General features: G+C 50.4%; 6 protein-coding genes across 6 annotated transcripts; 4 read left to right on the top strand and 2 right to left on the bottom strand.

The window, feature by feature from the left end:
- Positions 1-208: 208 nt before the first annotated feature.
- Positions 209-1,712, bottom strand: GGI43DRAFT_124360 (concanavalin A-like lectin/glucanase domain-containing protein). Its single transcript, XM_083199081.1, has 2 exons — positions 1,114-1,712; positions 209-1,040 (listed from the first exon to the last, which is right to left on the bottom strand). The coding sequence occupies exons 1-2, from the start codon at positions 1,627-1,629 to the stop codon at positions 411-413; spliced, it is 1,146 nt and encodes a 381-aa protein (XP_083058000.1). The 5' UTR covers positions 1,630-1,712; the 3' UTR covers positions 209-410.
- A 1,543-nt stretch (positions 1,713-3,255) lies between these two features.
- Positions 3,256-4,192, top strand: GGI43DRAFT_429063 (uncharacterized protein; the record flags this gene model as incomplete). The annotated part of the gene is made up of 3 exons (XM_083209047.1): positions 3,256-3,504; positions 3,549-3,701; positions 3,823-4,192. The coding sequence occupies 3 exons, from the start codon at positions 3,256-3,258 to the stop codon at positions 4,057-4,059; spliced, it is 639 nt and encodes a 212-aa protein (XP_083057999.1). The 3' UTR covers positions 4,060-4,192.
- A 134-nt stretch (positions 4,193-4,326) lies between these two features.
- On the top strand, positions 4,327-5,478 carry GGI43DRAFT_429061 (uncharacterized protein; the record flags this gene model as incomplete). The annotated part of the gene is made up of 3 exons (XM_083209046.1): positions 4,327-4,408; positions 4,500-4,925; positions 5,021-5,478. 3 exons carry the CDS (start codon positions 4,327-4,329, stop codon positions 5,332-5,334), a joined length of 822 nt encoding a protein of 273 aa, XP_083057998.1. The 3' UTR covers positions 5,335-5,478.
- Positions 5,479-7,160: 1,682 nt separating this feature from the next.
- Positions 7,161-9,651, bottom strand: GGI43DRAFT_424412 (uncharacterized protein; the record flags this gene model as incomplete). Its single annotated transcript, XM_083208365.1, has 2 exons — positions 7,161-9,400; positions 9,498-9,651. 2 exons carry the CDS (start codon positions 9,649-9,651, stop codon positions 7,161-7,163), a joined length of 2,394 nt encoding a protein of 797 aa, XP_083057997.1.
- Positions 9,652-11,957: 2,306 nt separating this feature from the next.
- GGI43DRAFT_124292 (uncharacterized protein) lies at positions 11,958-13,003 on the top strand. The gene has a single exon (XM_083199080.1). The coding sequence runs from the start codon at positions 12,193-12,195 to the stop codon at positions 12,775-12,777; it is 585 nt and encodes a 194-aa protein (XP_083057996.1). The 5' UTR covers positions 11,958-12,192; the 3' UTR covers positions 12,778-13,003.
- A 5,310-nt stretch (positions 13,004-18,313) lies between these two features.
- GGI43DRAFT_124019 (ras guanine nucleotide exchange factor domain-containing protein) lies at positions 18,314-22,299 on the top strand. The gene is made up of 5 exons (XM_083199077.1): positions 18,314-19,169; positions 19,256-21,541; positions 21,606-21,822; positions 21,877-22,147; positions 22,236-22,299. The coding sequence occupies exons 1-5, from the start codon at positions 18,510-18,512 to the stop codon at positions 22,261-22,263; spliced, it is 3,462 nt and encodes a 1,153-aa protein (XP_083057995.1). The 5' UTR covers positions 18,314-18,509; the 3' UTR covers positions 22,264-22,299.
- The last annotated feature ends 1,011 nt before the right edge of the window (positions 22,300-23,310 follow it).

Below are 23,310 nucleotides of genomic sequence, written 5' to 3'. Positions count from 1 at the left end.
GAATGACCGCATCGTGCATCAGATGATGTGCTGACCAACACCAACCAACACTCACTTGACAACGTCTGATGTCTACATACCATTTGCCATTTTACCTAATCAATAAGAAATTGAGAGTCGGCATCACTACAATTAACATGGCCAAAACCACAATCACTGCCGTCTTCATCATGTAAACTAACAAGAGCATCCGCATTCAGTATAGAATCCCAAGTCATTAGCATCAGTCGCAATTCTCGACTGGCCGTATGTACACATGCTCCCTCCCTCTTCCACTCAGGTGCCAAATAAAAGCAACGTCTTTCCACCCTCAACTCCAAGAAAACACTCATGTCATGGACTCATTATAGCATTACAGTATACGTCATAAAACAAAAAAGTAAACGCGCTTTTACACTCCTTCTCCCCCTTTATAGGCAGGTTAATACCAGCACCAGCACCAGCGCACTCGCCGTTGTCGCCCACGTGCTACCCAGACGAACTGCACTGTTCTTGTTATCGTTTGGATCGCTGGTGTTGAAAAAGGTGCCTCCCGTGCTTGCGTTTGCTGCCGTTACATCGGGAACCACACACACCGTCTCGTTGCTGCCCTTTGAAAGCGCCTTTTGGCAGCTGGTATTCCAGCTCGACTGGACATCCGAATCAGATGAGTTGAAATAGGCCTTGACATAGCTAACAGTCATAGTAGCGTCTTCCTCCGGTGGGCCTCCCGACCACAAGGGGTTCCCGTTGCTCCAGTGTTGCAGGATGAGATGACCAGGACTAGTGGGCACCGAGCTTCCACTCATCTCAGCGAGCAGCAGACTGTCAGCGTAGAAGAGAACTCGATCTTGCAAGTAGTCGAAGCGATACTCGTGGAATCCGGCAGTAGGGTCAAACGTAAGATTCACTACCTTGAAGGTGCCGGTCTTGGACGCATCAAAGCCAGCCTGCAGCGATGCTTCCGATTGTATCACGAGGTTGACGGGATATACCTTATTCTTTGGATCAAACTCTCGAGATAGAAACTCCATGTCAATCTCCTGAGTGTCATTGAAGTACTGGCTGGGTATTAGTAAATCTCATAATCTCATGACAAAAGAATATTGTAGGAATAGGACAACAATCACATACCCAGAAGAAAGCTGCGCAAGTGCCATTCACAGGAGTCAACTTCATGCCAGCGCGGTACGAGCCGAATACCATGTCCATTCGAGCCGAGTCCAGCTCTGCCACTGGGACGGAATCGTTCGTAAGGGTGCTGCTAACTACCAGCGCAATCCCATCGCCCCCAGAATTCGAATAAGACCCAGTGCTAGCTACAGAATCCTCATCGCTATTCGAGGGAAGGCTATAAACATTTTTAACAGCAAACGCCTTTCCGTACTCGCCTCGCCCAGCTCGAGCCGAAACGTTGTATTGCTGCCGCCTCCAGGTGCTATCCAGCGAAACATTTTTGAGCTCGAAAAACTTGCTCTCCAGCATATTTGTGAAGAACAGCTGGCTTGGCACTGATGAATTCCTGGCTTGTTTCTGCGTCAAAGAGCTGTGCGTGATAAATCCGCATTCACAATCTGCTGCCACCAAATTCGGCATAAGCGCCAGCAGCAATATGCCGATCACTTGGCCGAGGCCGCGAGGGGAAGCCATGGCTGGTGTTTTTTCTCTCCTTGTACCAGACGGCAATTTGGAGCAAAGCAAGCAAAAGTAAGATTATAATCAAAGCAAAGCAAAGAGATTGCAAAGACAAAAGTAGAAAGAGAAGAAAAGAAGCGAAACAAGAAAAAGAAGAATGGAATAGAACAGAATAGGCCAAATCAAGTTACAGCAATGGTGGGTAAGATGGGCAGCAAAACTAGCAAGAGAAGGCGACCTTTTGGCGCATCCCGGCGACTAATGCAATGCAGACGCAGATGCAGATACGAAGTCAGGCACGAGACACGTTTAGCTGCAAAGTGAATGAGCGCGAATGAAACGCTCTTGGCCTTCGTCTCTCCTTCGCGTCTGAGGGCACGACAGGTTCTGTTACGCACGGTCCTACCCCAGGTCTGGTTGGCTGGATGCTTCATGTTGGCTGCTCTCGCTCTCCCTTGCATTGTATCTTCCATCGCCAATCCATTGTAGAAGAGAGACATGTTGTGCCTCTCAACCCAAACTTGCCGTGCTTACTTGTGGGCTCTGGTACTATGTATATAATAGCTATTATTGGATGCAGGTCGCATTCTGTATCATCCAGGTTAGCTCAACGGCACTTGGACTCCCGTAAAAAGCCCCGACCTTCCACATTCATCCATGGCTTCTCCATCTACGAAACCTATTTCGTCGCCTTCCACGGAGGGACACGACATCATGGCAACAAATACTAGTGGTAGATAGGCTGGAGCACAAACAGCGCATCTTCCAGTTACTGCACAGCCACCGCTGCAGTACTATTGCCCTCTGGTCCGTGTCCAATGATTCCGCTTATACGCCGTCATCCATAACAGGTGCTAGGAACAAATAGTCCTAGCAGGCGGTTTAACCCGCAGGGGGGAGTTCCTGATTGGAGAAACGTCGGCACTTGATTTTCGCTTAGATAGGGATTCTAAACTGCAAGGCACTGGCGGATAGATCCTTTGTTTTATATGCTGTCTGGATCAAGGCACATGTTTTAGTGGTAGCCGGGTGTTACTCGAGAGGTTGTGATAGAGTGAGTTTAGGCTACGCAGCCAGTTATAGTTCAGACAGAGTCAAATGCGCCAGACAATACAAGTGATTTCAGCTAGCGTAGCCATAATGCATCCATATTGAAAGGCATTCCTAAGGGACTGCTACCAAATCAACATACATGCAATCTATTGCTTGATGGGGTCAAAGATAATTTTTTGTTAAAAATATATCTACAACTATTTAGAAATGTTAGACCGGGTCAACTCCGATTGATAACCAAACGTCCAGTCTATTAGGTCTTGGGTGAGTATATGTATACTTTCTTTCCTACCTCAAGTAGGGTAATTGGAAGTGTACATATAAGATATAAGTTAGATAGATATATATATTTCTTAGCTTGCTATCATCAATCCTGACATAAAAATATTGCTGATTGGCTCGCATCATAGAAGCGATTCCGCCTTGCGCGAGGCTGCTTGGTGCCTAACCTACAAATACCCAGTAATATAAAGACGGCTGGATGACCACCCATCCTTACATATTTGCGGTTAACCCTTCCCTACAACATATATGCAATTGACAAATCGGCCGACAAAAATCTTGCAAAGCACAAGTAAACACCTCTCAATGTCTGCACAGCCTCCAAATCAGGTTGATTCTACAAATGGGGCCGCTGATCTTTGGAAAAGAGCTTTCGAAGCTCTCTATTTGGAAGAACAGAGTCTAGTATTAGCATATCAGAGCCTTATATTAGAGGACGACCCAACGGATTCCTCTGCCAAGGCAGACGATAATGTTTGCGTGACCGGCACATTTGCTATAGATATGCATCTCAAGTTGGATAAAGAGGAAATATCGCACTTTCTCACCAAGAAGGTTGAGGCTGCACAAAAAAAAAAAAAATCGAACTCCACTTCAAGATCGGCACATCAAAACAAGTGACAATCGATTTCGAGAAGCAAATTGATCGGATCATTAGTGGCATTGTATGCGTCAAAGATTTCATCGGCTCTGTACCGGGCTTGGAACCACATGCAGCCATGGCTTGGGCTGGTGCCTGTGTTGTTTCGCAGGTAAGAACTCTTTCGGATACATCATATCAGTACTATAATGTAGAAACCCAGAAATTCTCTCTATACATAATTTACGGCCATGAATTTCAATATCAGTATGAAAGTGCTGATTTTAAAACAGCTAATTCTTGCCACCAGAAAGCAGTCTACTGCCGCCATGGATGGTCTTGGATGCATCAACAAATCTCATAGTCTTTCATACATGTACATCAAGCTCGGCTATGAGCCCGTAGATCCTCGACACAATACTATTCGCACGGCAATTAAGCATAAACATACTGGCCAAAAGTGCATGGATAATGTTAATTTGACTGGCTACCCCCGTCTCTATGAATCTCAACTCTTGATACTCTGCTGATCCTAACAAAAACATCATGAACCTTTTACCCGAAAGGATTTCCTCGATGCCCCTTATGCGGGGCTTGATGCAACATCAACAGGACAAGACTGACATCACGACGCATAACAATATATAAAGCCAGGCTCCGCGCTCCTCACGAACAATCGCCAATCCTTCAATCTCTTATCTCAATTATTTCATTAAATCTCCGCGTGAAAGTTTAGATTCTGTAGTCTCCAGGGATACTATATACATATATATACCCCCTGGTACCTGTCAGCCGCAATGAGTTGGCGCAGACATGCCGGAATCCTTGTCCGGCAGAATGGTGACAGCCTTGTCCCTGCTTTGTGTGTGGAGGCCTGCAGTACGTCTTGAAATCTATATGCATCCAATTTGAACTACTAGTATATAGCGGTAGTTACATGTAGCTACTACTAACACGATATTGTCAATAGACGAAGCTGCCACAGCCGGCCAACAGAGCTCCCAAAGCAGTCTCTGCACTTCCAAAAACTTCCTCTTCTTCGTGGACCAATGCATAAGATGCATCGACGAGGTAATCGATACCTCTCCATTTGGTGCGACGCCTATCCCATCCTTGCTCCCATATCTGCAAGAATACCACATGGTAGGATACACTGTGAAAGCTGTGCCAGGGACGGATAGCAAGACTTCAACCGTTACATTCTTGCTGCCCACAGATACTGCGTATACTTTTACATCTACAGCTCAGTCCAGCTCCAGTGCTGTATCTTCTACATCTTCTGGTAGCCAAAGTGTGACTTCAAGTCCACCAAGTTCAACATCTTCTAGCAGCAGGGGTAGTATAACTTCGGGTTCACAGACTTCGACGTCCCCCAGCAGTCAGAGTATCACTTCATGTGAGTACTTCCAGCAATATTCACCAGAATCACTATGACTTAATTATATCTTACACATCTTTCCCAGCTATACCATCTCAAACTACATTACCCAGCACAGGGTCATCGTCAAACCAGCGGGGCTGTCATCGGCCCCATCACCGGCCTCGCTATTACATTTGGTGCCTTATTCTTCTTTTTGAAACGTCATAAACGGGTGAAGCAGGTTGAATATGATTCAGCTGATGGAAAAGCACAGCTCGAGTCTGATATAAATGGTATTTATGAGCTAGATTCGGCTCCAATACGAGGTGAAATGCCTGCAAACGAGGCGCCTGCAAATGAGATACCCGCGAATGAGGCTCCTGCGAATGAAGCGCCAGCAAATGAGGCGCCTGCGGTGGAGTTGCAAGCAAGAAAAGATATGTAAGTGTGACAGACAATGGATTTATATAAGCTGGAGTTACTACTATTTATCCACATTAATGATAATATTTAACATTTTATCGTAATACAACTTTGTAACATAGCATATATATACCCACATTTAAGAAAGAAACATACAAGAGAATGCAGTAACACAACAATAAAACCATCAATTCAGCCTGGCAGCAAAAACTCCCACCCCAGCCTAAATCCCTTCTCCAAAATACCCGATACGAGCATGCAAAAAAAAAAAAAAGCGTTCGGTATCACCACTCCTACTCCAAATACCACCCTCCCTCCCCCTTCTCCGCAGCCTATTCTCCTCACCGGATGTGACCTACCAAATGAGATCATCCAGGGCTATGGGGGGTGTGTAACAAGGGCACAAGCAAAATCCAATGGCTAAATAGTTCCACTACTTATTTTCTCCCTGCAGAAAAAAAAGAAAGCGATATGCATGGCCCGCTCCTGTGAAACAGTCATTCAATTGCCTTCAGCCAGTCCCATTGAGCTTCTTCAAGACAACACGGCATTTTAGTGTAACCTCCTTGTAATATATAATACTATCCTTTACGTACATGCATAGTAGCAGGACTTTATCCGACATCATTCGCTATCCGTTGTGCATAGTTCTTACGCTTACGTGGCAGCATCATCTACCAGTTAATCACATACAAGGCACATGGTTCCATTCTTTGACAGAGACACAAATTAATCGAATTGTAGTACTAGAATATCTATACACACAGAAGTGGAACAGGCTCTCTCATCCACACAAGCAAAGGCAGCCTATTAATGGGCTTCCATGCCTGTGAGCGAGTTGCTCTGATGCCGTAGCATCCCTTCATGGCATATCCAAGACAAACAGACAAAAACCATGACAGAATAATGAAAATAGCACACAAGACACACAAGCACACAAAAGTTTTCAAGGAAAGAAGAAGAGTAGAGAAGAAGAGTAGAGAAGAAAAAAGTATAAGAGAAGAAAAGTAAAGAGGTTCAATGAAGAATAGCAATCTGTATATCGAACAAGGTATCTGGAGAATTTGGAAAAGCCAATGATAAATCAGACTTGCAATGCCAATAAAAAGTGACAGCAAACAGTTAAAACTGAAGAGCAGAAACAGAAAAAGAAAACAGCCGCTGCAAAGAAAGAATTACGAAGATAAAAGAAAATAGGGCAGCAAAAGGCCATTAAAAAGAAGAAAAGAAAGGGAAAATGCGAAAAAGGCGGCATCACCATCATGGACCAGCCAATCAACCTGCCCTCGCAGTTCATTAACTTGCGCTGGCGCTGTGTCGAGATCCAAAGATCCAAAATATCCCTTTTCGGGTCCCGAAATCATGCGAAACGTCCGATCCCTTTATACCGCCGAGATTTCCTGCGTCACCGCCTCTCCATAAAAAAAGAATTATTTCCCCAGTGATCCTTTCAATCAACCCATGCAGAATAATCGAGCAAATGCAAATCAAAAGCAAGCAAGCCAAAGGCTAAAAGAGCAACAAAGAACACATACAAGACACACGATCACCTGCTCTGTCTCAGGGGTCGTCAAGGAAATAACATGAGAAACCGTAAAGAAAAAGAAAAAAGTCAAGGAAATGGTACTTTCCCAGCATTAAGCCTTACTCCGTTCCAAAGCCGCAACGCGCCACAATTGAAAGCAAAATTGATGAACCAATGATAGGAAATAAGGAGATGAGCCATAACAATCGAGTTGTGCGTTAGGAAATAAAAACCGGCGCGTGTTTAGCGCTCCTTTAATAGAGATAAAGGAAGGAAAATTTGTCGAGAAAAAAAAAAAAGTCGTTTCGTCATCGCAGATGTAATTAATACACGCTGTCCTCGTCCGCTCCCTGAGAGGTCATCGAAGGGGTCGATACATTAGAGGAAGCTTCGTCGCCAACATAGCCGATTAAGGCTTCTGAATGCAGTTTGCAGGATTCGCCCATGAGACGTGTGATTCCCCAAACAACAACTTCGTCCAGCATTGATCCCCAAAGGCGCGCAACCACGGAGCTCAAGTTGGCAATGATGTTCTCGTCAAAGTCCTTGACGAACAGCTGGCGGACCTTGTAGTACATGGCAACTTCCTCTTGCGTTGCTGGCTCCTCGTCGTGTTCCAGACGGTACAGCCACAGCGTGAGGATGATGATGAGATCCAGGCCGCACAGCGGGTGCTCAACACTCCAGTTGGTCGATGAGGTGCGTGCCACCCAGCGGACGCCTTGAACCACGGCCGTCTCCAGGCAGTTGTAACACTCTTCAATCACTTTAATCATCTCGCTTGAACGCTTGACACGGTCCCGAGCGTGGGACATGGCAGCGGCAACCTCATAGGGCTCATGGTATCGCAGGGCCTCCTGCACGGTCTTGAGATCGACCTCGAGGCGGGCACGAGCGTTACGGTACATGGCGCGGGCATTGAAGATGAGGGGATGGCCCTTGTGGGGAGCACTAAGGGGCACTGCGGCAGATTCTGGCTCGCACAAGTCCAGGGACTTCTCCCACGTCTCGAGCGCAAGTCTAAGTTTGTACTCGGTCACGACATCTTGCAAGGCCTCAGGGCTACGTTTGTGATACCATACTTCGAGGAAAAGGGCATTGATCATGACACGGGTAGAGAAGGCGCTATACTTAATAGCTTCCCCCTGGAAGAGATTGTCATGGGCTTCCATGAAGATGACGGCAGGCGACTTTTCGAGTTGCTCCGCCCACGCAGCTTCATCGGCGAGCTGCATGTTCCACATGGCTTCCGTGGAAGGGAGCTGCAGATCTTCAAACTCATTGAAGCCGATGGCCGGGGTGTGGTTGAACGTCAAGGTGAGCAGGCCAAAGAAGATGTACACTGCGTAGTAAGTACGACGGCAGCCTTCATCCTCTACCCACTCAGCACGACTAGGCTTGGCCGTGCCTCGGGCCTCCTGGCGAAGCTTGAGCTCGTAGCGGTTTCCTGCCACCATGTTGGCGAGGAGACTCTTGATGGAACAAGCCCACTCCAAGCCCTTGGGGTCGCCGCTCCAGCTGGCAAAGATCATGTTGAGAAGCGAGCTCTGCATGGTCCACAGGGGGCACTTGCGGGAGCTAAAGTTCTCCTTGTTCTGCAGGAACCCGTTAACGAGAACCTTGGAGCCAATGTGAAGCATGTAGGCTTGATCCTGGTCAAAGGCATAGAGAGCACCAATACTCAGGACGGCCAGGAGCAGCGGTGGCGACACCTGGGACGGGATGAAGGAGGCAGGGTGCAGGAATGGCAGGTGGTGGTGGAACAGCCCAAAGTAGGTGGACAGGTAGCGGTTCAGAGAACCCAAGCCGGGAAGGCGAAAGCTATCTGGAATGGCGTGCTCTCGATCAGCGTTGCGGATGTTGTCCAGGATGGCGTTTCGCTCATCGTCACCCGATACCTGAGGAGCCCTGAAACCGGCCTGTAGCGAATCGATTCCTGAAGGGCTTTGAGGAGCCGGGATCTCCGGGCCAGAGGCAGGAAGAGAGCTCATCATGGACTGAAGAGCGGGCACAAGACCATTGACGTTTCGATTGCCAAAGGGCGGCAGCTGGTGCTGAAGTCTGTTTCCGCTGGCAAACGGCTGTGACGATTCGTAAGAACCAGAAGCGCTGGAAGTGATGGAGTGTGGCTTGGGGTCCGCAATGAAGTTGTCCCACTGAACTTGCGGAAGAGCGATGGCACCGGAGGGGTATGTGACGGCGGGCTCCAGGGCACCAGAGCTTCTGGGCGAAAAGGCCATGGATGTGCCATCGTCGTAGGATTCATCTCCGCGCATAGTGGCCTCGCGGCGCAGGTCGGCCATCAGCATGGCAGCAGCTTCGACATCAAAAATGCCGTCACCACTGGCTTCCATCTGCTCCAGCGTGGAGGGATCCAAGGCGATTGAGGACTTTGCGGGCCCGCCGACGGCTCGTGTCTTGGGACCAGAACGACGCTTGCCGTCGCTGTGAAGGGGGACGCCGCCATCTTTGGCGTGGACTGTGCGGTCATGTCTGAGAAGGAGATCACGGCGCACAAAGGTGCTTCTGCACTTCATACACTTAAAAGGACGCTCCTTTGTGTCTAGAAAGAGATGAAAGAGTTAGTATGGTTCGTGACGAGCAAAAGAGAGACAAGAGAAAAATTTTGTGCTGGTTTCTCAAGGGAGGGTTTCACGTACGGGATCGCTCGTGTCGGCTTCGGTGCTCGCTTCGGCTGAAGGCTCTGTTGCAGAACTGGCATTTGTATTTGCGTTCTGGTGCGAGAGTCGCCTTCCGCGAGGACGGGGTCGAGGCCGCTGGGGGCGGGAGAACTGCGACGCTTGCGCCGGGCATGTTGGCCGAGTCGCGTGTGTGGTGTTTGATGTGGTGGTGATGGCGATGGGGGTCTAACGACGCTGACGCTGACGCGACGCTGGCGGCTCAGCCGGCTGGTGCGGACGTTACGATGGTTGAATATCGTACTCTTGGGTGTTTGCGAATTCTCTCGCTCTCGCTCTCGACTCCTAGCTCCTCGCTCGCACGCGCGCCCGTGGGGTTTAAAGTGTGACAGCGGTGGCTTCGATGTTGATGCTGGTCATTGGAAAATATGGTATGCTGGTCATGGAATGGTTCTGGAAAAGGGTGGGATGGTCAGGACTGAGGCTCGATGGACGGCCTCGCGGCAGAGTGTTGGAATCTGTGATGCAGTGCGTGGGCGCAAAACGAGGAATTGTGGTGGCAGATGGAGAGGGGAGAAAACGGGTTTAGAGAGGGAGAAGCCGCAGTAAATGAAGGAAGACGGGCGAGAGGGGGGGAGGGGAAAGAATTCAATTCGGGGGAGGCGGACAGAAGCCACTTTGGGGGGTAAGAATTTTGGGAGGGGTGGGTGCGCAGAAGGAGGGGGGAAACTGAGAAAAAAAAACAGAGGGCAGAGGCCGCTGAGCGACGGTGGGACGGAGGGATCGATGGAGGGGGAGGGCGAAGAGGGAGAAGAGGGGGAGGCAGAACAGCGCTGTCTGTCTCATCATGCGCACCCGTCCAGCGCTGCGGTACGGCGCAGTACAGGCGCTGGACGGGGCGGCGGACGGGGCCTTGTACAGCAACCTCCAGGGCGTCTGGCGCACACCGCAATGTACTGCCGCGGCGCGAGTGGCCGGCGAGGTACAAGCGAGGAGCCATGTCGAGCCCACCCACCTCTCAAACGCGACAACAGCGCTGTGCTGGCCACCGGCGCTACCAAGTGCCTCCAGCGGGGGTCCCGTCAGCGGAAGAGGGGCCCAAGCTCGGCCCCTCCAACAACTGACACTGGTGCTGGCAGTGGCGCTGGCGCTGGAGCTGTAGGGGGAGGGGCGCAAGGGCGGTACCTCGTGGTACGCACCTGGCTGCGCGGTGCAGGCCTGCGCCAGGTACCGGTACCTGATGGCGGGCAGCACTGGCCGGGTGCTGGTAAGCCCTGCCCCGCCATTGGCCCGCCGTGGCTCGCAGCTGTCGCGGCTCAAGGCTCTGGTTGCCGGAGTCACACGCTTGGCCTTGGCCACGATAGCTCCAAGCACTAGCACGCAACAGACACCACCAGCTAGAGCTAGCGACTCGATTCGATGCCGGGTGCTATTTCGCTGTCCGAGCCTGCAAACGCGAAACCTGCTGCTGCTGCTGCTAGTATGACAATGCTACATGTGGGAATGCGCAGCATGTGGCGGCGCAGCGGATGAGTACCTGTGCCGGCACTACCACCTCATACTACTGTACGGACGCCTGGAATTAGGGGAGTGTCTGCTAAGCCCGCGCTGATACGACGACTGTTGGATCATCGTCTGTCTGGCCGCAGGCTGACTTGCCATCTACTACATCGATACTTTGAGCTTGTACTACTCACTCATCCTCGTTCGTCCCATTAGTAAGTCGACGGAACATCCTCCGGCACTTGGCCGGTCGATCAGGTCACGGGTCAGGTCAGCAAGGTCCCGAATTACAAGGGAATATACTGGGTAGAGGTGAGAAAAGTAGACACACAAAAGAAACAAAGGCGGCCAGGTGCCTGCGAGACGGCAGCAGCAAAGACAAAGAGACGCTGCCGTGGCGCCATCATCTAAAGCGGCACTGCAACGCCCTGGCCCGGATGGTCCCCGTGCGCAAAAGGAACAGGAAATAGAAAGCAAAATTGCCTGCTAATAAGCACGCCTGAGTCGCGCGGGATTAGCAAGGGAGGAGTCAGGCACACCCGGCGCCATGCCTCTTCTTGCAAATGTACGTATCTTTGTACTGTACGAAGCACATGTATACCAGCATCGCAGTTGGAAGGTGCAGGTGCAAGTCAGTGACCGCTAGGCCTGTTGCCCCTCCGCCAACTTTTCTTTTTCCATTTTTTTTTCAAGCTTGGTTTATTGAGAATTCTTTTTTATCTCTTCTTTTTCGACTCATGTAGTGCATCATCGAATCATGTACACCAAACACCTCAGCTCCTCTTTCGTCTTTCGTCTTTTCTTTTTCTCTTCCATAGCCTTTCCTGCATCATCATGATCGGCCATTTAATGCTTACAGGTACCTGGACATTTTAATTCTAGCAGGCCTGCTGGCTTAGTATAGTAGTAGCCCACCCCACCATCGGGTCTTTGACGACAGTCGGTCAGCACACACCTGCGTCTCTGGATGCGCTGCTCGCTGCGCTCTCCAGTGGTATTGGGCACGATGTGCTATCCTTTTTTGCGCCGTGCTACGTGAATGCATCACGGGAACAGCCCTTTTATGCCTATGGTTCTTTTGCTTGGCCAGGGGCGTTTGCTGGTCGTCTGGCTTGGACCAACGTCCCCCACTCTCATTCTCGCTCTCGCTTCACCTCCCACTTCGCCGGCTCCCCTCGCTCAGAGCCAGTGTCGATGAAAACGCCATGGACTGATGGCGGGGGCACTTGTCTGTCCGTCTTGCTCGCAGAAGGCTGCTGGCATCCCGTGCAATGTCGCCGCCAATGCTACCCTCTGCTTATCGCTTGTGCAAGTAAGCTGGATCGGGCATTCTAGGGATCGGTCACTGCCGCCGGGACGACAAGCCAGGTCTCGAAGAATGCCAAATATGGCTTGGGAGCGTCTGCTAAGCTTGCACTCTGTCAAGTGGATTAAAGCCAGCTGCCCACTTCTTCCAGTGTCTTTCCTAAGACGAGATGGTACTGCTTGTTCCTTATTTAACCCCTGCCCTCTGTCTTCCATCTCTTATAAGTGCTACTCCGTACTGCTGTTCACGATACTACTCCTGGCACATCTGGCGATTTATCAAGATCCGGCGCACGTCATGGCCCATCCGCGGCGAAAACCACAAGAAATGGAAGCGCCACTACTCTTGTTGCAATGTGCACCTGGTCTCCGTGATCCCGCTTCCAGAGGATTGGAGCTGGGTGCTTATTGCAACACGAGGGGCCAGTCGCCCTGCATTGTTGGAGATCCACACCAACCCACCACGGACGCCATGTCCGAACTTAGGAGCTGAATACGGACTGCCAGGTTACAGGGCCGCGTCTGGAGCATAGCTAACTTCCATCTTGGTTATCCTCGATATATTGCACTGTATTAGCGGCTGCACACCGCCTATTGAACACACTCTTGCAGCAGTTGTAGCTGCTTGCCGCCCTGAGCAGCAGTCTATTGTGATCAATCTCAGTACAAACTCATCTCCTGCCAGCTATACCTGGGTCTAAATAAAGATGATGCCCTCTGTATTTCTGCTCTATCAGAATGCTGCACCGCTGACTCGTGGTCAACAGAAAAGAAGAGCAAATCTCACAAATCGCCTTCTAGAAGCGCCTAACTCAAGCACGCGGGGACTTACATACGGCAGCATGCCTGTAAAGCCTCAACTTCCATGCAGCTATCTGTACGAAGTACTGGCGTCACGCATTACAGGGGCTTGCCGCCATGGCTACCCGACAGATACCTGGGGCTCAAGTGTGAGGTTGCTGGCGCCGTGTACAACGCACCGGCTGCTGGCGAGAGCATGATATGCAATCCTGCCTAACAGGTACTATCAAACAGTCGGTGTCTACTGCCCCAAGAGGTACTTTTCTCGTCATTGGAGATGCATGCCTGCACGTCCGAATGTCCACGTACATGCTACGACAAACTCCATTGTAGTGGCTAAGGCAGATGAATGCGCATGCTTGCATAAAGGAGACAGGGGCGCGCTTATTCCGTACACGTACAGGATAATCAGCTAAGAAACCGGGCAGGGGAACATGCAGGTGCGCGCATGTTCTGTTGTTCGTGGCCGTTTGGCTATTGGGCTTTATACACGTTTCCATTCAAGGGGTCCCTACGATAGGATCAACCAGGCAGACTGGCGGTGATGGGGGAATCCAATGCGTGCCAGCCCCAGCCCTGGTACGTGGTGAGGTGCAGGCAGACCGCCACTCCATTGCCTTTCTGATGCTGTCTTGGCCACAGCGAGACACCATTCCAGATGCCCAAGTCTAATATGCACCAATCCATTGGGCGCATTCCTGGCCGTGAGACATGCTGCTGGTGCGGAGATGAATATAATACGGCATCCTGAACCGCCTCGTGTGTAGCGTTGCTAAGCACGAGGCTGATTCGGTTGTTTGTCAAGTGCGCCGGCTGTTGACGATGGCTCGCTCATATTAGACATGCCACTACATGCAAAAAAAGTTTGGAGTATTGCCTGCGAGCTAGTGTGATTGATATGTCGTCTTTCTTACCTCTCATGGCTGCATCTCCCGCGCCGCTTCCCACAGCGGCTCTAGTCAGCTCTGTGATGGAGCGTGGGGTGCATATAAGTCGTAGTAGTAGTGCTACCTTGGAGATGGATATGGAGTAGCTGACAAAGACAGATCCACGGCGCACTTGTTTGTTCCTGTCCGTCTGAAAAGATAAGATGGAAGGGTGCGATTTCTTTGTTTCCCATCTGCTCCTCGCCCAGACCATATGAAATTACCAGTACCGTAGCTGTGGCTTAGCTGCTTGGCTGAGCTGTTGGCTTACGGCACCTCCAGACGTATTAGTCAGTTTCGACTTGCTCCCATTTAGCATGACATGTGAGCAGCGCCACCCTAAAAAAAGCAACGGGGAACCGCTGCCTCGGTAGATTGTGACGTTGCTCCACGGACACCGGGCAAGGTCTCTTGAGCTTGAGACTGTGCTGAGGGGATCTCTTAGACATGATTCCACGGAGCATCTACCCCATGTTTGCATTTGTGCTCCGTTTTTCGGGGCTCGTCTTTGCTTGTATTCATACGGAGCAAATGGGCACAGTAAGGAAAACACGTCCTTTTATAGCATCTTCCGCTACCTTGCCCTATGTGCTGAATGCAAATACGAAGCAGGCATTGGAGACTAGAAGCTACTTCTCCTCTCCAACATAGCTTCTAGTCTCCAATACAGCAAGTCCCAGTAAGCGACGTATATATCAAAGAGCGTACAGCAATACGTACTAAATAGAGGTTGCGAATAGCCTATTCGTGTAAAGGTAAGAAATGGAAGAGATACGCAGCATCCCAAGCTCCGTTTTTCACGTACAACAGAATAGGATTCTCTCTATTAAGTCAGCGGCATTTGTACCTGTCGAATAGACTCTCCGCCGCCCGCGTACTCGCTGCCAACGCGTTCTCTGCCGACACAGTACGAGAGCGAGCGCGCCAGGTGCTGGCCAGGTGGATGGACGCGAGCGTATCGACACGCCCCTCTCCGCAGCTTCTCTTGGAGCAAAGTACCTTTTCGAGATGCCGCTCGCAAATGAACCGTGCACAAGCTTGCACAAAAGAGTCTGCCGTCTCGTCTCGCGTTCCCAGCCACCGTTTGGAGTCAACCCCGGTACCGTTTTCGTTGCTGCGGCCAACGGCACCAAGTTGAGTACATACAAGTACGGCCAGCGCTAGTGCGCATACCCATGGTGAAATTGCATGCACCTAGTTGTAAAAGTTGCCCTGCCGCGGATATTCGTACAGTGCCGGCACTCCGAAATCCGCCAGCCAAATACGCGCAAAGCCACTGACTCATACTGTACGGCGCTCCGTATCATACCTACTTCGTACAGCACACGCTCCCAATGCTACGACCACTGCTAGCGTACTTGCGGTCTGGGCTAGTACCTGTAGAGCCTGGCTCGCCAGCGGGTCCGGGGGATGCTTCCGGGACCTAGGAGCTGCTAAAAGCTGCCAGCCCCACGTGGACTCACGGAGTTTGCGTGTGAAGGGCGAGGATGCCCTCCTTTCTGGCTTCCCCCTGGAATATATTGAGCGAAATCCACTTTCTAGAAAATCCGCAAAATGCTTCGCCAGTGACGCCGGCGCGGTTGCTATGGCCATGGGCATGACGACTACAAGCCGTAGTATTTTCTAGCTTGGGCGTGTGGGATTGCCCGACGCCACCAGTCAGGTACGCAGAGGATTTGATTAGATTAGCAAACACGAGAGTGCCAAGGTGGGATATCAACAAGTACTCTTCTTAGTGTTGCAGCATCAAGATGATACCTACTTGGACGTGCCTCAAGCCTCAAACCTCAAACCGGCAACGAATGTGCCTTTTGGGATGGCCTCCACTTCTTACTCCGTGCCGGAAGCTCATTTGGAAGGATTAGTTTTCTTCTGGAACGCCTCACGAAGCCTTCCGCGCGCTTTTCTCCCGTAACCAGCTGTTTGTTACTATTGCCAACTAGCGGCGGGAGGGTTTAATATTCAAGGCCATTTTATCTGGAACAAACGGCCCCATCCTGGAAGAGAATTTTGCTAACAGAGCTGCGATTCAAGTCCCTCTCGGCGGACTCCTCCGTGGGCGTCGTGTTCTCGTATGATTTACCGAGCTGTTGATGCGTTGGCCGGCGGTTCTTTTTTTAGGCCTTAGCGTCTGAGTTTTCGTTTATGCTGAAGAGGCGGTCTCTGGAGATGGCCAAAGAGGCGGTATGAAGAAGATGCTATACGTACCTACCTAACTCACTCAATAGCTTGACCTTGGCTACGGAGAAGATTGTGGATGGGCTTTAGTTAGTGGTGATGACGGCCTGAGTTTTCAGCACGGCAAACAAAGGCGCAGCTAGACAATCCTCCAAGGTGCACTTGCAGGTTTCTATTTTCTTTTTTTGACCGGCGAGCTGGATGGAGTAGTATGCAGGAGAAGTTCTCGTTATACACGCACTATACTATTACACATAGGTACCATGTTTTTAGTCATATTTGCTGTCGTTCCGAGATTAGACGGCTAATAAGTGGTGCTTGTTTGTGCTCTAAGTGGGATATCTAGCTGAGTATTGATAACGATTCGCAAGGTGAGTAAATGAAGCACGCGGTGATGAAATTGACAAGCTAGGGCTCTCTACTGCTTGATAGCAGGCATCATGGCCAGCCAAGAGCCAAAGAACCTTGCTGTATAAAGCACTACACAGACAGAATATGGCAGATCTCCCCCTTAACACTTAGATATGCATAGATACACTCATGTATATCATATCTCATTCTATCATCATGGAGAGACGAGACGACTGCACTTTTCTAGATCCAGGTAGCATCCAGTAGAGATTAGCGGATAGCCGTATAGGAAATAGGTTAGACGGTTTTGGTAGTATCACGTCTATATCCGAGCGTATCCTTTCTCCTTTTTGGAGCTTGCCTGATGACAAACGCCGGGAGCTGAAACAGGACCAAAAAAGCAATCAAGCTTTCATCCATCCTCTCATTCGACTCTGTCCCTGGCAAGCAATTACGGAAGCAGGCTTGGCTTTGTAATAATGGATGCTCTTCTGAAGCTCTTTGCTCTTCATCCTAGCTCGTACCCAGCTATTTGCCATTTACCTCTTCATAGGCCTGCCTCGCTTCCCCAGCCGTTCCATTCACATTCGAGAAATCACCGCTGGGGCGCCCGTTTGTCAATATTCCCTGGAGTCGACAATCTCCAATCATCCACAGCCGTATTTGCCCTGGCGCAGAGAACCCATGGCTGGATCTAGCTCGATTGATGCAATTTCTCGCGGCAGCTCCAGTAACGTGCAAGTGTTGGCGCGCTCGCATGCGCATGGGTGAGATGCCAGAGCCAAAGAGGTGCCTTCAAAGGGCTCAGGAGGTGTTATCAAGGGCTCCATTCTACAGGGTACAGGTCTTCGGTTCGCAGCTGGCTCGTCCACTGATTGTGTGGGAAGCGTAGCGAGTACATATCCGTGGCTGCATGCATGGCGCTAAAACAGAGCTGCGACTCGCAATCGCAAAACGGGGCTTTTTGGTCACATTTTGAGCCAGTGCATAGCGAACAAACCCCCTCGAGCTTTTTTGCTTTTTTTTTTTTTTTTTTTTTTTTTTTTTTTTATTATTTTTTTTTCTTATTTAGACGCCTGATTGCCTGGTCAAAGAAGGAGATCGGCGACGCGCATTGCAGCAGCTCGTACTACATGCTGCTTTGCAACAAGCATTAAAGACACCTGACCCAGGCCGACCGTTTTTGTTTTACTCGTGCTACAACTCGGCCTGCCACAGTATCGTGTGGGGGACTAGAACAAAGGGCTGCCGCCATTGATCGCTAAAACTGCAGCAGCTTAAAGCACCTGTAGCACGCTTGTTCAGGGAGCGAGACTCGAAATCACTGGAGAAGTGGGCGCCGCTAGCACGTTGCAGTGGTGCTGTGTCTCGCCTAACGCCGCCCCAGCGCCCAGAAGGGCTTAGCAGCTTGCAACGGCGTGTGCCCTTTCTGCAAGAAGCTCCAGCGCTGCAGAAACGACAGCGAGGCCCCAATCGCCGCCACACGAAACACTCTCGACGATACTCGAGCCCTGCGCGCGCTCTGGATCTCGGACCTCCCCTTTCCGTCGTCCGATTTTGTCGTCTTGCTCTGCATCTCTTCTCCTCCTCGCGGCCTCAGATCAGATCAAGCCGTTCGTCCCTTGGTGGCATGCTCATTGGTCTTGGCCCAGCCTGCGCCGCCATCGGCTTGGAACAAGGCTGACTCGCGGACCATGTCCTGCGGTGATTTTGTCGCCTTCTCGTTGTCGTGATACCATCTCAAACCGCTCTGCTGGCTCAGATCCTCCCCGCCACTCCAGCGCAGTCGCTGTCTCGACCGATACGCCCTGGTGCACCATCCCGGCGATTCGCGTCTGACGGGGCCATCTCGAAATCGAAATCTTCTCCCTAACCCCCTCTTTCTCCATTTCAGCTCTCTCTCTCTCTCTCTTCTCTCCTTTCCCCTCCCCCCACGCGCGTGCGCCAACAGGAGACCAAAAAGGACACCATGGACGGCGTCGTGGGAAATGCGCCGCCCGGCAGCATGTACGTGCGTGCCCTCTACGACTACGAGGCCGACGATAGGACCAGTCTCAGCTTCCACGAGGGCGATGTCATCCAGGTCATCACCCAGCTCGAGAGCGGCTGGTGGGACGGTGTCATCAATGGGGTGCGCGGCTGGTTCCCCAGCAACTACTGCCAGGCCATCACCAGCCCCGACGAGTTTCCCGACGTTGGCCAGCCCGGCCAACAGGTTATCCACCACCACATTGAAGAAGAGGTCGAAGAACACGACATTTACGATGACGGCGTCGACCAGGATGAGGACTCGGAAGGCGAAGGCTTTGGCAGCTTGCCGCTCGAGGGCACCGACATGGGCGACAAGTCTCGCGCCGACTTCTGGATCCCCCAGGCCACGCCAGATGGCCGACTATTCTACTACAACATGATGACCGGCGACCGCAGCATGGAATTACCGCTCGAGTCTCCTATTTCAGCGGCCGAGACAGGCCCCAGGGACCGTATGAATGTTGCCATGCCGGAGAAAACGCGACCACCGCCAGAGATGATGGCTCGCGGACTAACCCAAGATGAAGATGACGATTCAGCAACTTCAGCTTCAGAGGCGGAAGGCGAGTCCTTGATGCTCGCATCTAGGGGATCCATGGTAAGATATCTACTGCATGCTGTATACACGCATGGCTTTCCTCCGCGTATAGTAACTGACTTTTTCTCCCCCTTGTTTCTTTCAAGCCTCGCAATCGTGGTTCCTTTAGCGCCGTTCTATCCCCATCGACGTCTATGGACTCCATGAATGGCACTTCTCCAGGTCGACGGAAGAGAAGCGACGCATATGCCCTTGGATACGCGAATGGTTCCCACGCTCCGAATATCGCCTCTGCGACATCTTTTACCAGCACCACATACAACGTACCGCCCACCAGCAGCGTGCCCAAATCTTTCTTCGACGATGGATCGACACCACCCCTGACCTGGAGTCTGCTCGTCACCAACATGAAGCGCGCTATCGACCGATATCGCGAAGCAATCACCAACAACGCCCGCTCCGAATATGTCGCTAGAGCCGAAGATATTTCCGACCATCTCAGGCTACTCCTTGCCGCTGGCTCTGGGACAACAGATAACCACTCCGGCCAACCCTCCATCATCTCCACCAACAAGGCACTCTATCCTCATTTCCGCGACATGATGTCCAAATTTTCCAAATTGGTTATTTCCTCTCATATTGCAGCTGCCGACTGGCCCAACGCTGAATCGGTCCAAAAGTGTCTACAGGAAGCCGACGGTGTGTTGCTCGGCGTCTTCAGCTATGTCGAAGTTGCAAGGCAGCAAAGGGGAGAGGATATCCCCCGACTTTTCCCTGGTTTTGTTATTGGCAGTACCTCTGGTGGAAGCTGGCAGAGCAACGGACTTGACCAGCACGACTTGATGTCCCCCAATTTCCTCGACGACGAAGAAGGCATGATTGAGCCTACCGCTGTTCTTGATGGTAATATGCTCGAGAGACTGGACGAGCACAAGCGAATCCTCGTATCCAGCATTCGCGAGCTGGAAAAGAACCTTGTGGCCCCAGAGAAGATTATTAACCCGCATCGACACGAGATTCTCGCCAACAACATCTGCTTCGCGGGTGGAAAGGTTGTCGAAACATTTAAGCCGTGGATTTCCATGATTGAGTCTGTCGATCTATCATCGCTAGGCAATACCTTCCAGACGCCACAGTTGGAGGATTTCAGCATCAACAAACAGTCCTTGTACGACAACATTGCGGATCTCGTTTTGGCCTGCCAAGCCGTTGCTGGACCTTTGGCGGACGAATGGTCAGAGGTGCGAGGAGAGCCACTGGAAAGCCGACTCGACTATGTTCGCACATGCGCTCGAGCGCTCGAGACAAACTCGTCACATACTGGTTTCTCGCTGCAGCTGCTGTCGGAGCAGGTTCTGATCAACATGCAACAACAGCTGGCGAAGAACTCTCGCCCAATGCCGAGAGGTCAACTCCAGCGGGGAGAGACAATGCCATACGACAGGCCACACCAACGTTCAGATTCGAGAACAGCGCCCGTTCGACCCCCGTTGATCTCTGCTCAGTCATACAGCGAGGGCGACGCCCCTGCTGGCTTCTCCAGAAAGGGCGATTATTCCAAGGTCAAGAAGATCTTTGGAGAGGACCCGTCGCCACAGCTGCAGCCAGATGAAGACTTGCCCGAATTCTTACACCTCGACTACGAAAACGACCTGTCTTGGGATGCCAAGGCAACAACGCCCACCGTCAAGGGAGGATCCCTCTTGGCCCTCGTTGAACAGCTCACGCGTCACGATAAGCTTGATTCCAGTTTTAACAACACATTCCTCTTGACTTATCGATCTTTCACTTCTGCGCGTGAGCTCTTTGAGATGCTGGTGCAGCGGTTCAGTATTCAACCTCCCGAAGGTCTCTCACAGCAGGACTTTGAGATGTGGCGAGACCGCAAACAGAAGCTCATCAGATTCCGTGTGGTCAATATCCTCAAGAATTGGTTTGATAATTTCTGGATGGAGGAATTCAACGATGAATCCAAGCAGCTGATCCGCGATGTGTATACTTTCGCAAGGGACACGGTCAAGTCGACCGAGACCCCAGGTTCAGCGCCGCTGATGGCCATCCTGGAACAGAGGCTTGGTGGCAAAGACGCTGGTGCTCGACGCATGGTCCAGACCCTAAATCAGAGCACGCCCACACCCATCGTCCCGAAGAACATGAAGAAGCTCAAGTTCTTGGATATCGATGTGACAGAGTTTGCCCGCCAGTTGACGATTATCGAATCTCGATTGTATGCCAAGATCAAGGCGACAGAGTGCTTGAACAAGACGTGGCAGAAGAAACTCGGCGACGGCGAGCCCGACGCGGCGCCGAACGTCAAGGCTCTTATTCTTCACTCTAACCAGATGACCAACTGGGTTGCAGAAATGATTTTGAACCAGCAGGATGTCAAGAAGCGTGTCGTGGTCATTAAACACTTTGTTTCTGTTGCCGACGTATGTTTACAAAATTCCTTCCCCTATTATTAAAACTTTTTAAATGCTAATGTCTATCTAATAGAAATGCCGAGGCCTCAACAACTTCTCCAACCTCACATCCATCATCTCTGCACTGGGCACAGCACCGATTGCTCGTTTGAAGCGAACTTGGGATCAAGTTCCTCAGCGAACTCTCTCCACCCTCGAAACGATGCGCCGACTTATGGCTAGTACCAAGAATTTTGGCGAATATCGTGAGGCTCTTCACGTTGCCAACCCGCCTTGTATCCCCTTTTTCGGTAAGCTCATAGACTGCTTGAATTCGTGACAGTGGCAAATCTAACGCGACATAGGTGTTTACTTGACCGATCTTACCTTTATCGAGGATGGTATCCCCTCAGTGATTAAGAAGACAAATCTCATCAACTTTGCCAAGAGGGCAAAGACGGCTGAAGTCATCCGTGATATTCAGCAGTACCAGAACGTCGGATACTCTCTGCAGCCAGTGCCCGAGTTACACGACTACATTGTGAGCAACATGCAAGCTGCTGGAGATGTACACGAGATGTACGACAAGTCTCTTCAGATTGAACCGCGTGAGCGTGAAGATGAAAAGATTGTGAGGTATGTATATATGCAAGGATGATGAATCATCTCTCCGTTTATTATTTGGATTCGGGGCCTTTTTTAGCTAACCAAATGCGTAATCTAGGGTGCTTGCTGAATCTGGCTTCTTGTAAGACGCTCACTCCTGAGCACATAAGCCTCGATTTTGTGACGACACTTTTATCAGTCAATAATGTGGGCCAAACTATATAAATATGCCTGATGCATTGTATAATGAAGCAGCGAAACTGGAAGTATTCTGGATGCAAAACCAACTACAAAAAAATGATACCAAAGGATCTAGAATGGGGAAGAGCTGGCCCCAAAGGAGGTATGCCATACCACAACGGTCTGGCAATACCATGACAGCTTTTTCCGCAGGGATTAATGAAGCTAAAAGAGGAGGAATAATTGGAAAGGAAAAGCAAAACAATAGCAACAACCGCAACAAAAACATCGTGTGCCGGCCTAGGATAATGCAGCACGGATAGCAAGAAGGCGCCTTCATTTCTGATTTCGATTGGCATCCAAAAAATACCCCAGGGGTCAGATATTGGCCTGGTATAACTGGAACGGTTCAACACATTGGAACCGTGAGAAGCAATATGGATTCATCCTTTCTCCATTTTTTTGTGTTTTAGGTTGCTACCTATGATGATTTGTGTCATGATTCGCAAACGCTCTCTGTTGGTGTACCTTTTGTTTGGCGCCTCTGATGGGTTTGACTTTGGCATGGCTTTGGTTTTAAGGATTTTTTTCTTTTCTTGAGAAGATTTTTTTGGTCATATCATATATCATATCATTCATATATCATATACACACAAACAAAAAAAGGGCAAACTGGCTTATCTACCATTCATTATATGGAGAGGCTTTTTGGAGGATTCTTGGGCTAAGGGCATTCTGATTTAGAGTTGGATGGAAGAAGATGGAGGGAGAAATCTCTTTGAGGATATATGTCGAATGGCAAAAGAAAAAGGGAGAAAAAAACTTAGATTATCATACCGTACGTACATTGTTTGCGGGTATTTATGATGGTATATTACATGGGTTTTCTTTTTCTTCTTAATGCTGGGCATTAGTATATTTAGTCTAGGGTCCGAATCTACGAGGTTTTTGCATTGCACATATGAATTGTTTAAAGAAGCACCGTGAGCAGCTTTAATAATGTGAATTGAAGC

The sequence above is a fragment of the Trichoderma evansii genome, assembly GCF_050947405.1.
Source record: "Trichoderma evansii strain SZMC 28006 chromosome Unknown GGI43scaffold_18, whole genome shotgun sequence".
In the NCBI taxonomy this organism is placed as follows: Eukaryota; Fungi; Ascomycota; class Sordariomycetes; order Hypocreales; family Hypocreaceae; genus Trichoderma; species Trichoderma evansii.
Note: the sequence above shows the minus strand (reverse complement) of the source record. Positions and strands in the feature narration are given on the sequence as shown.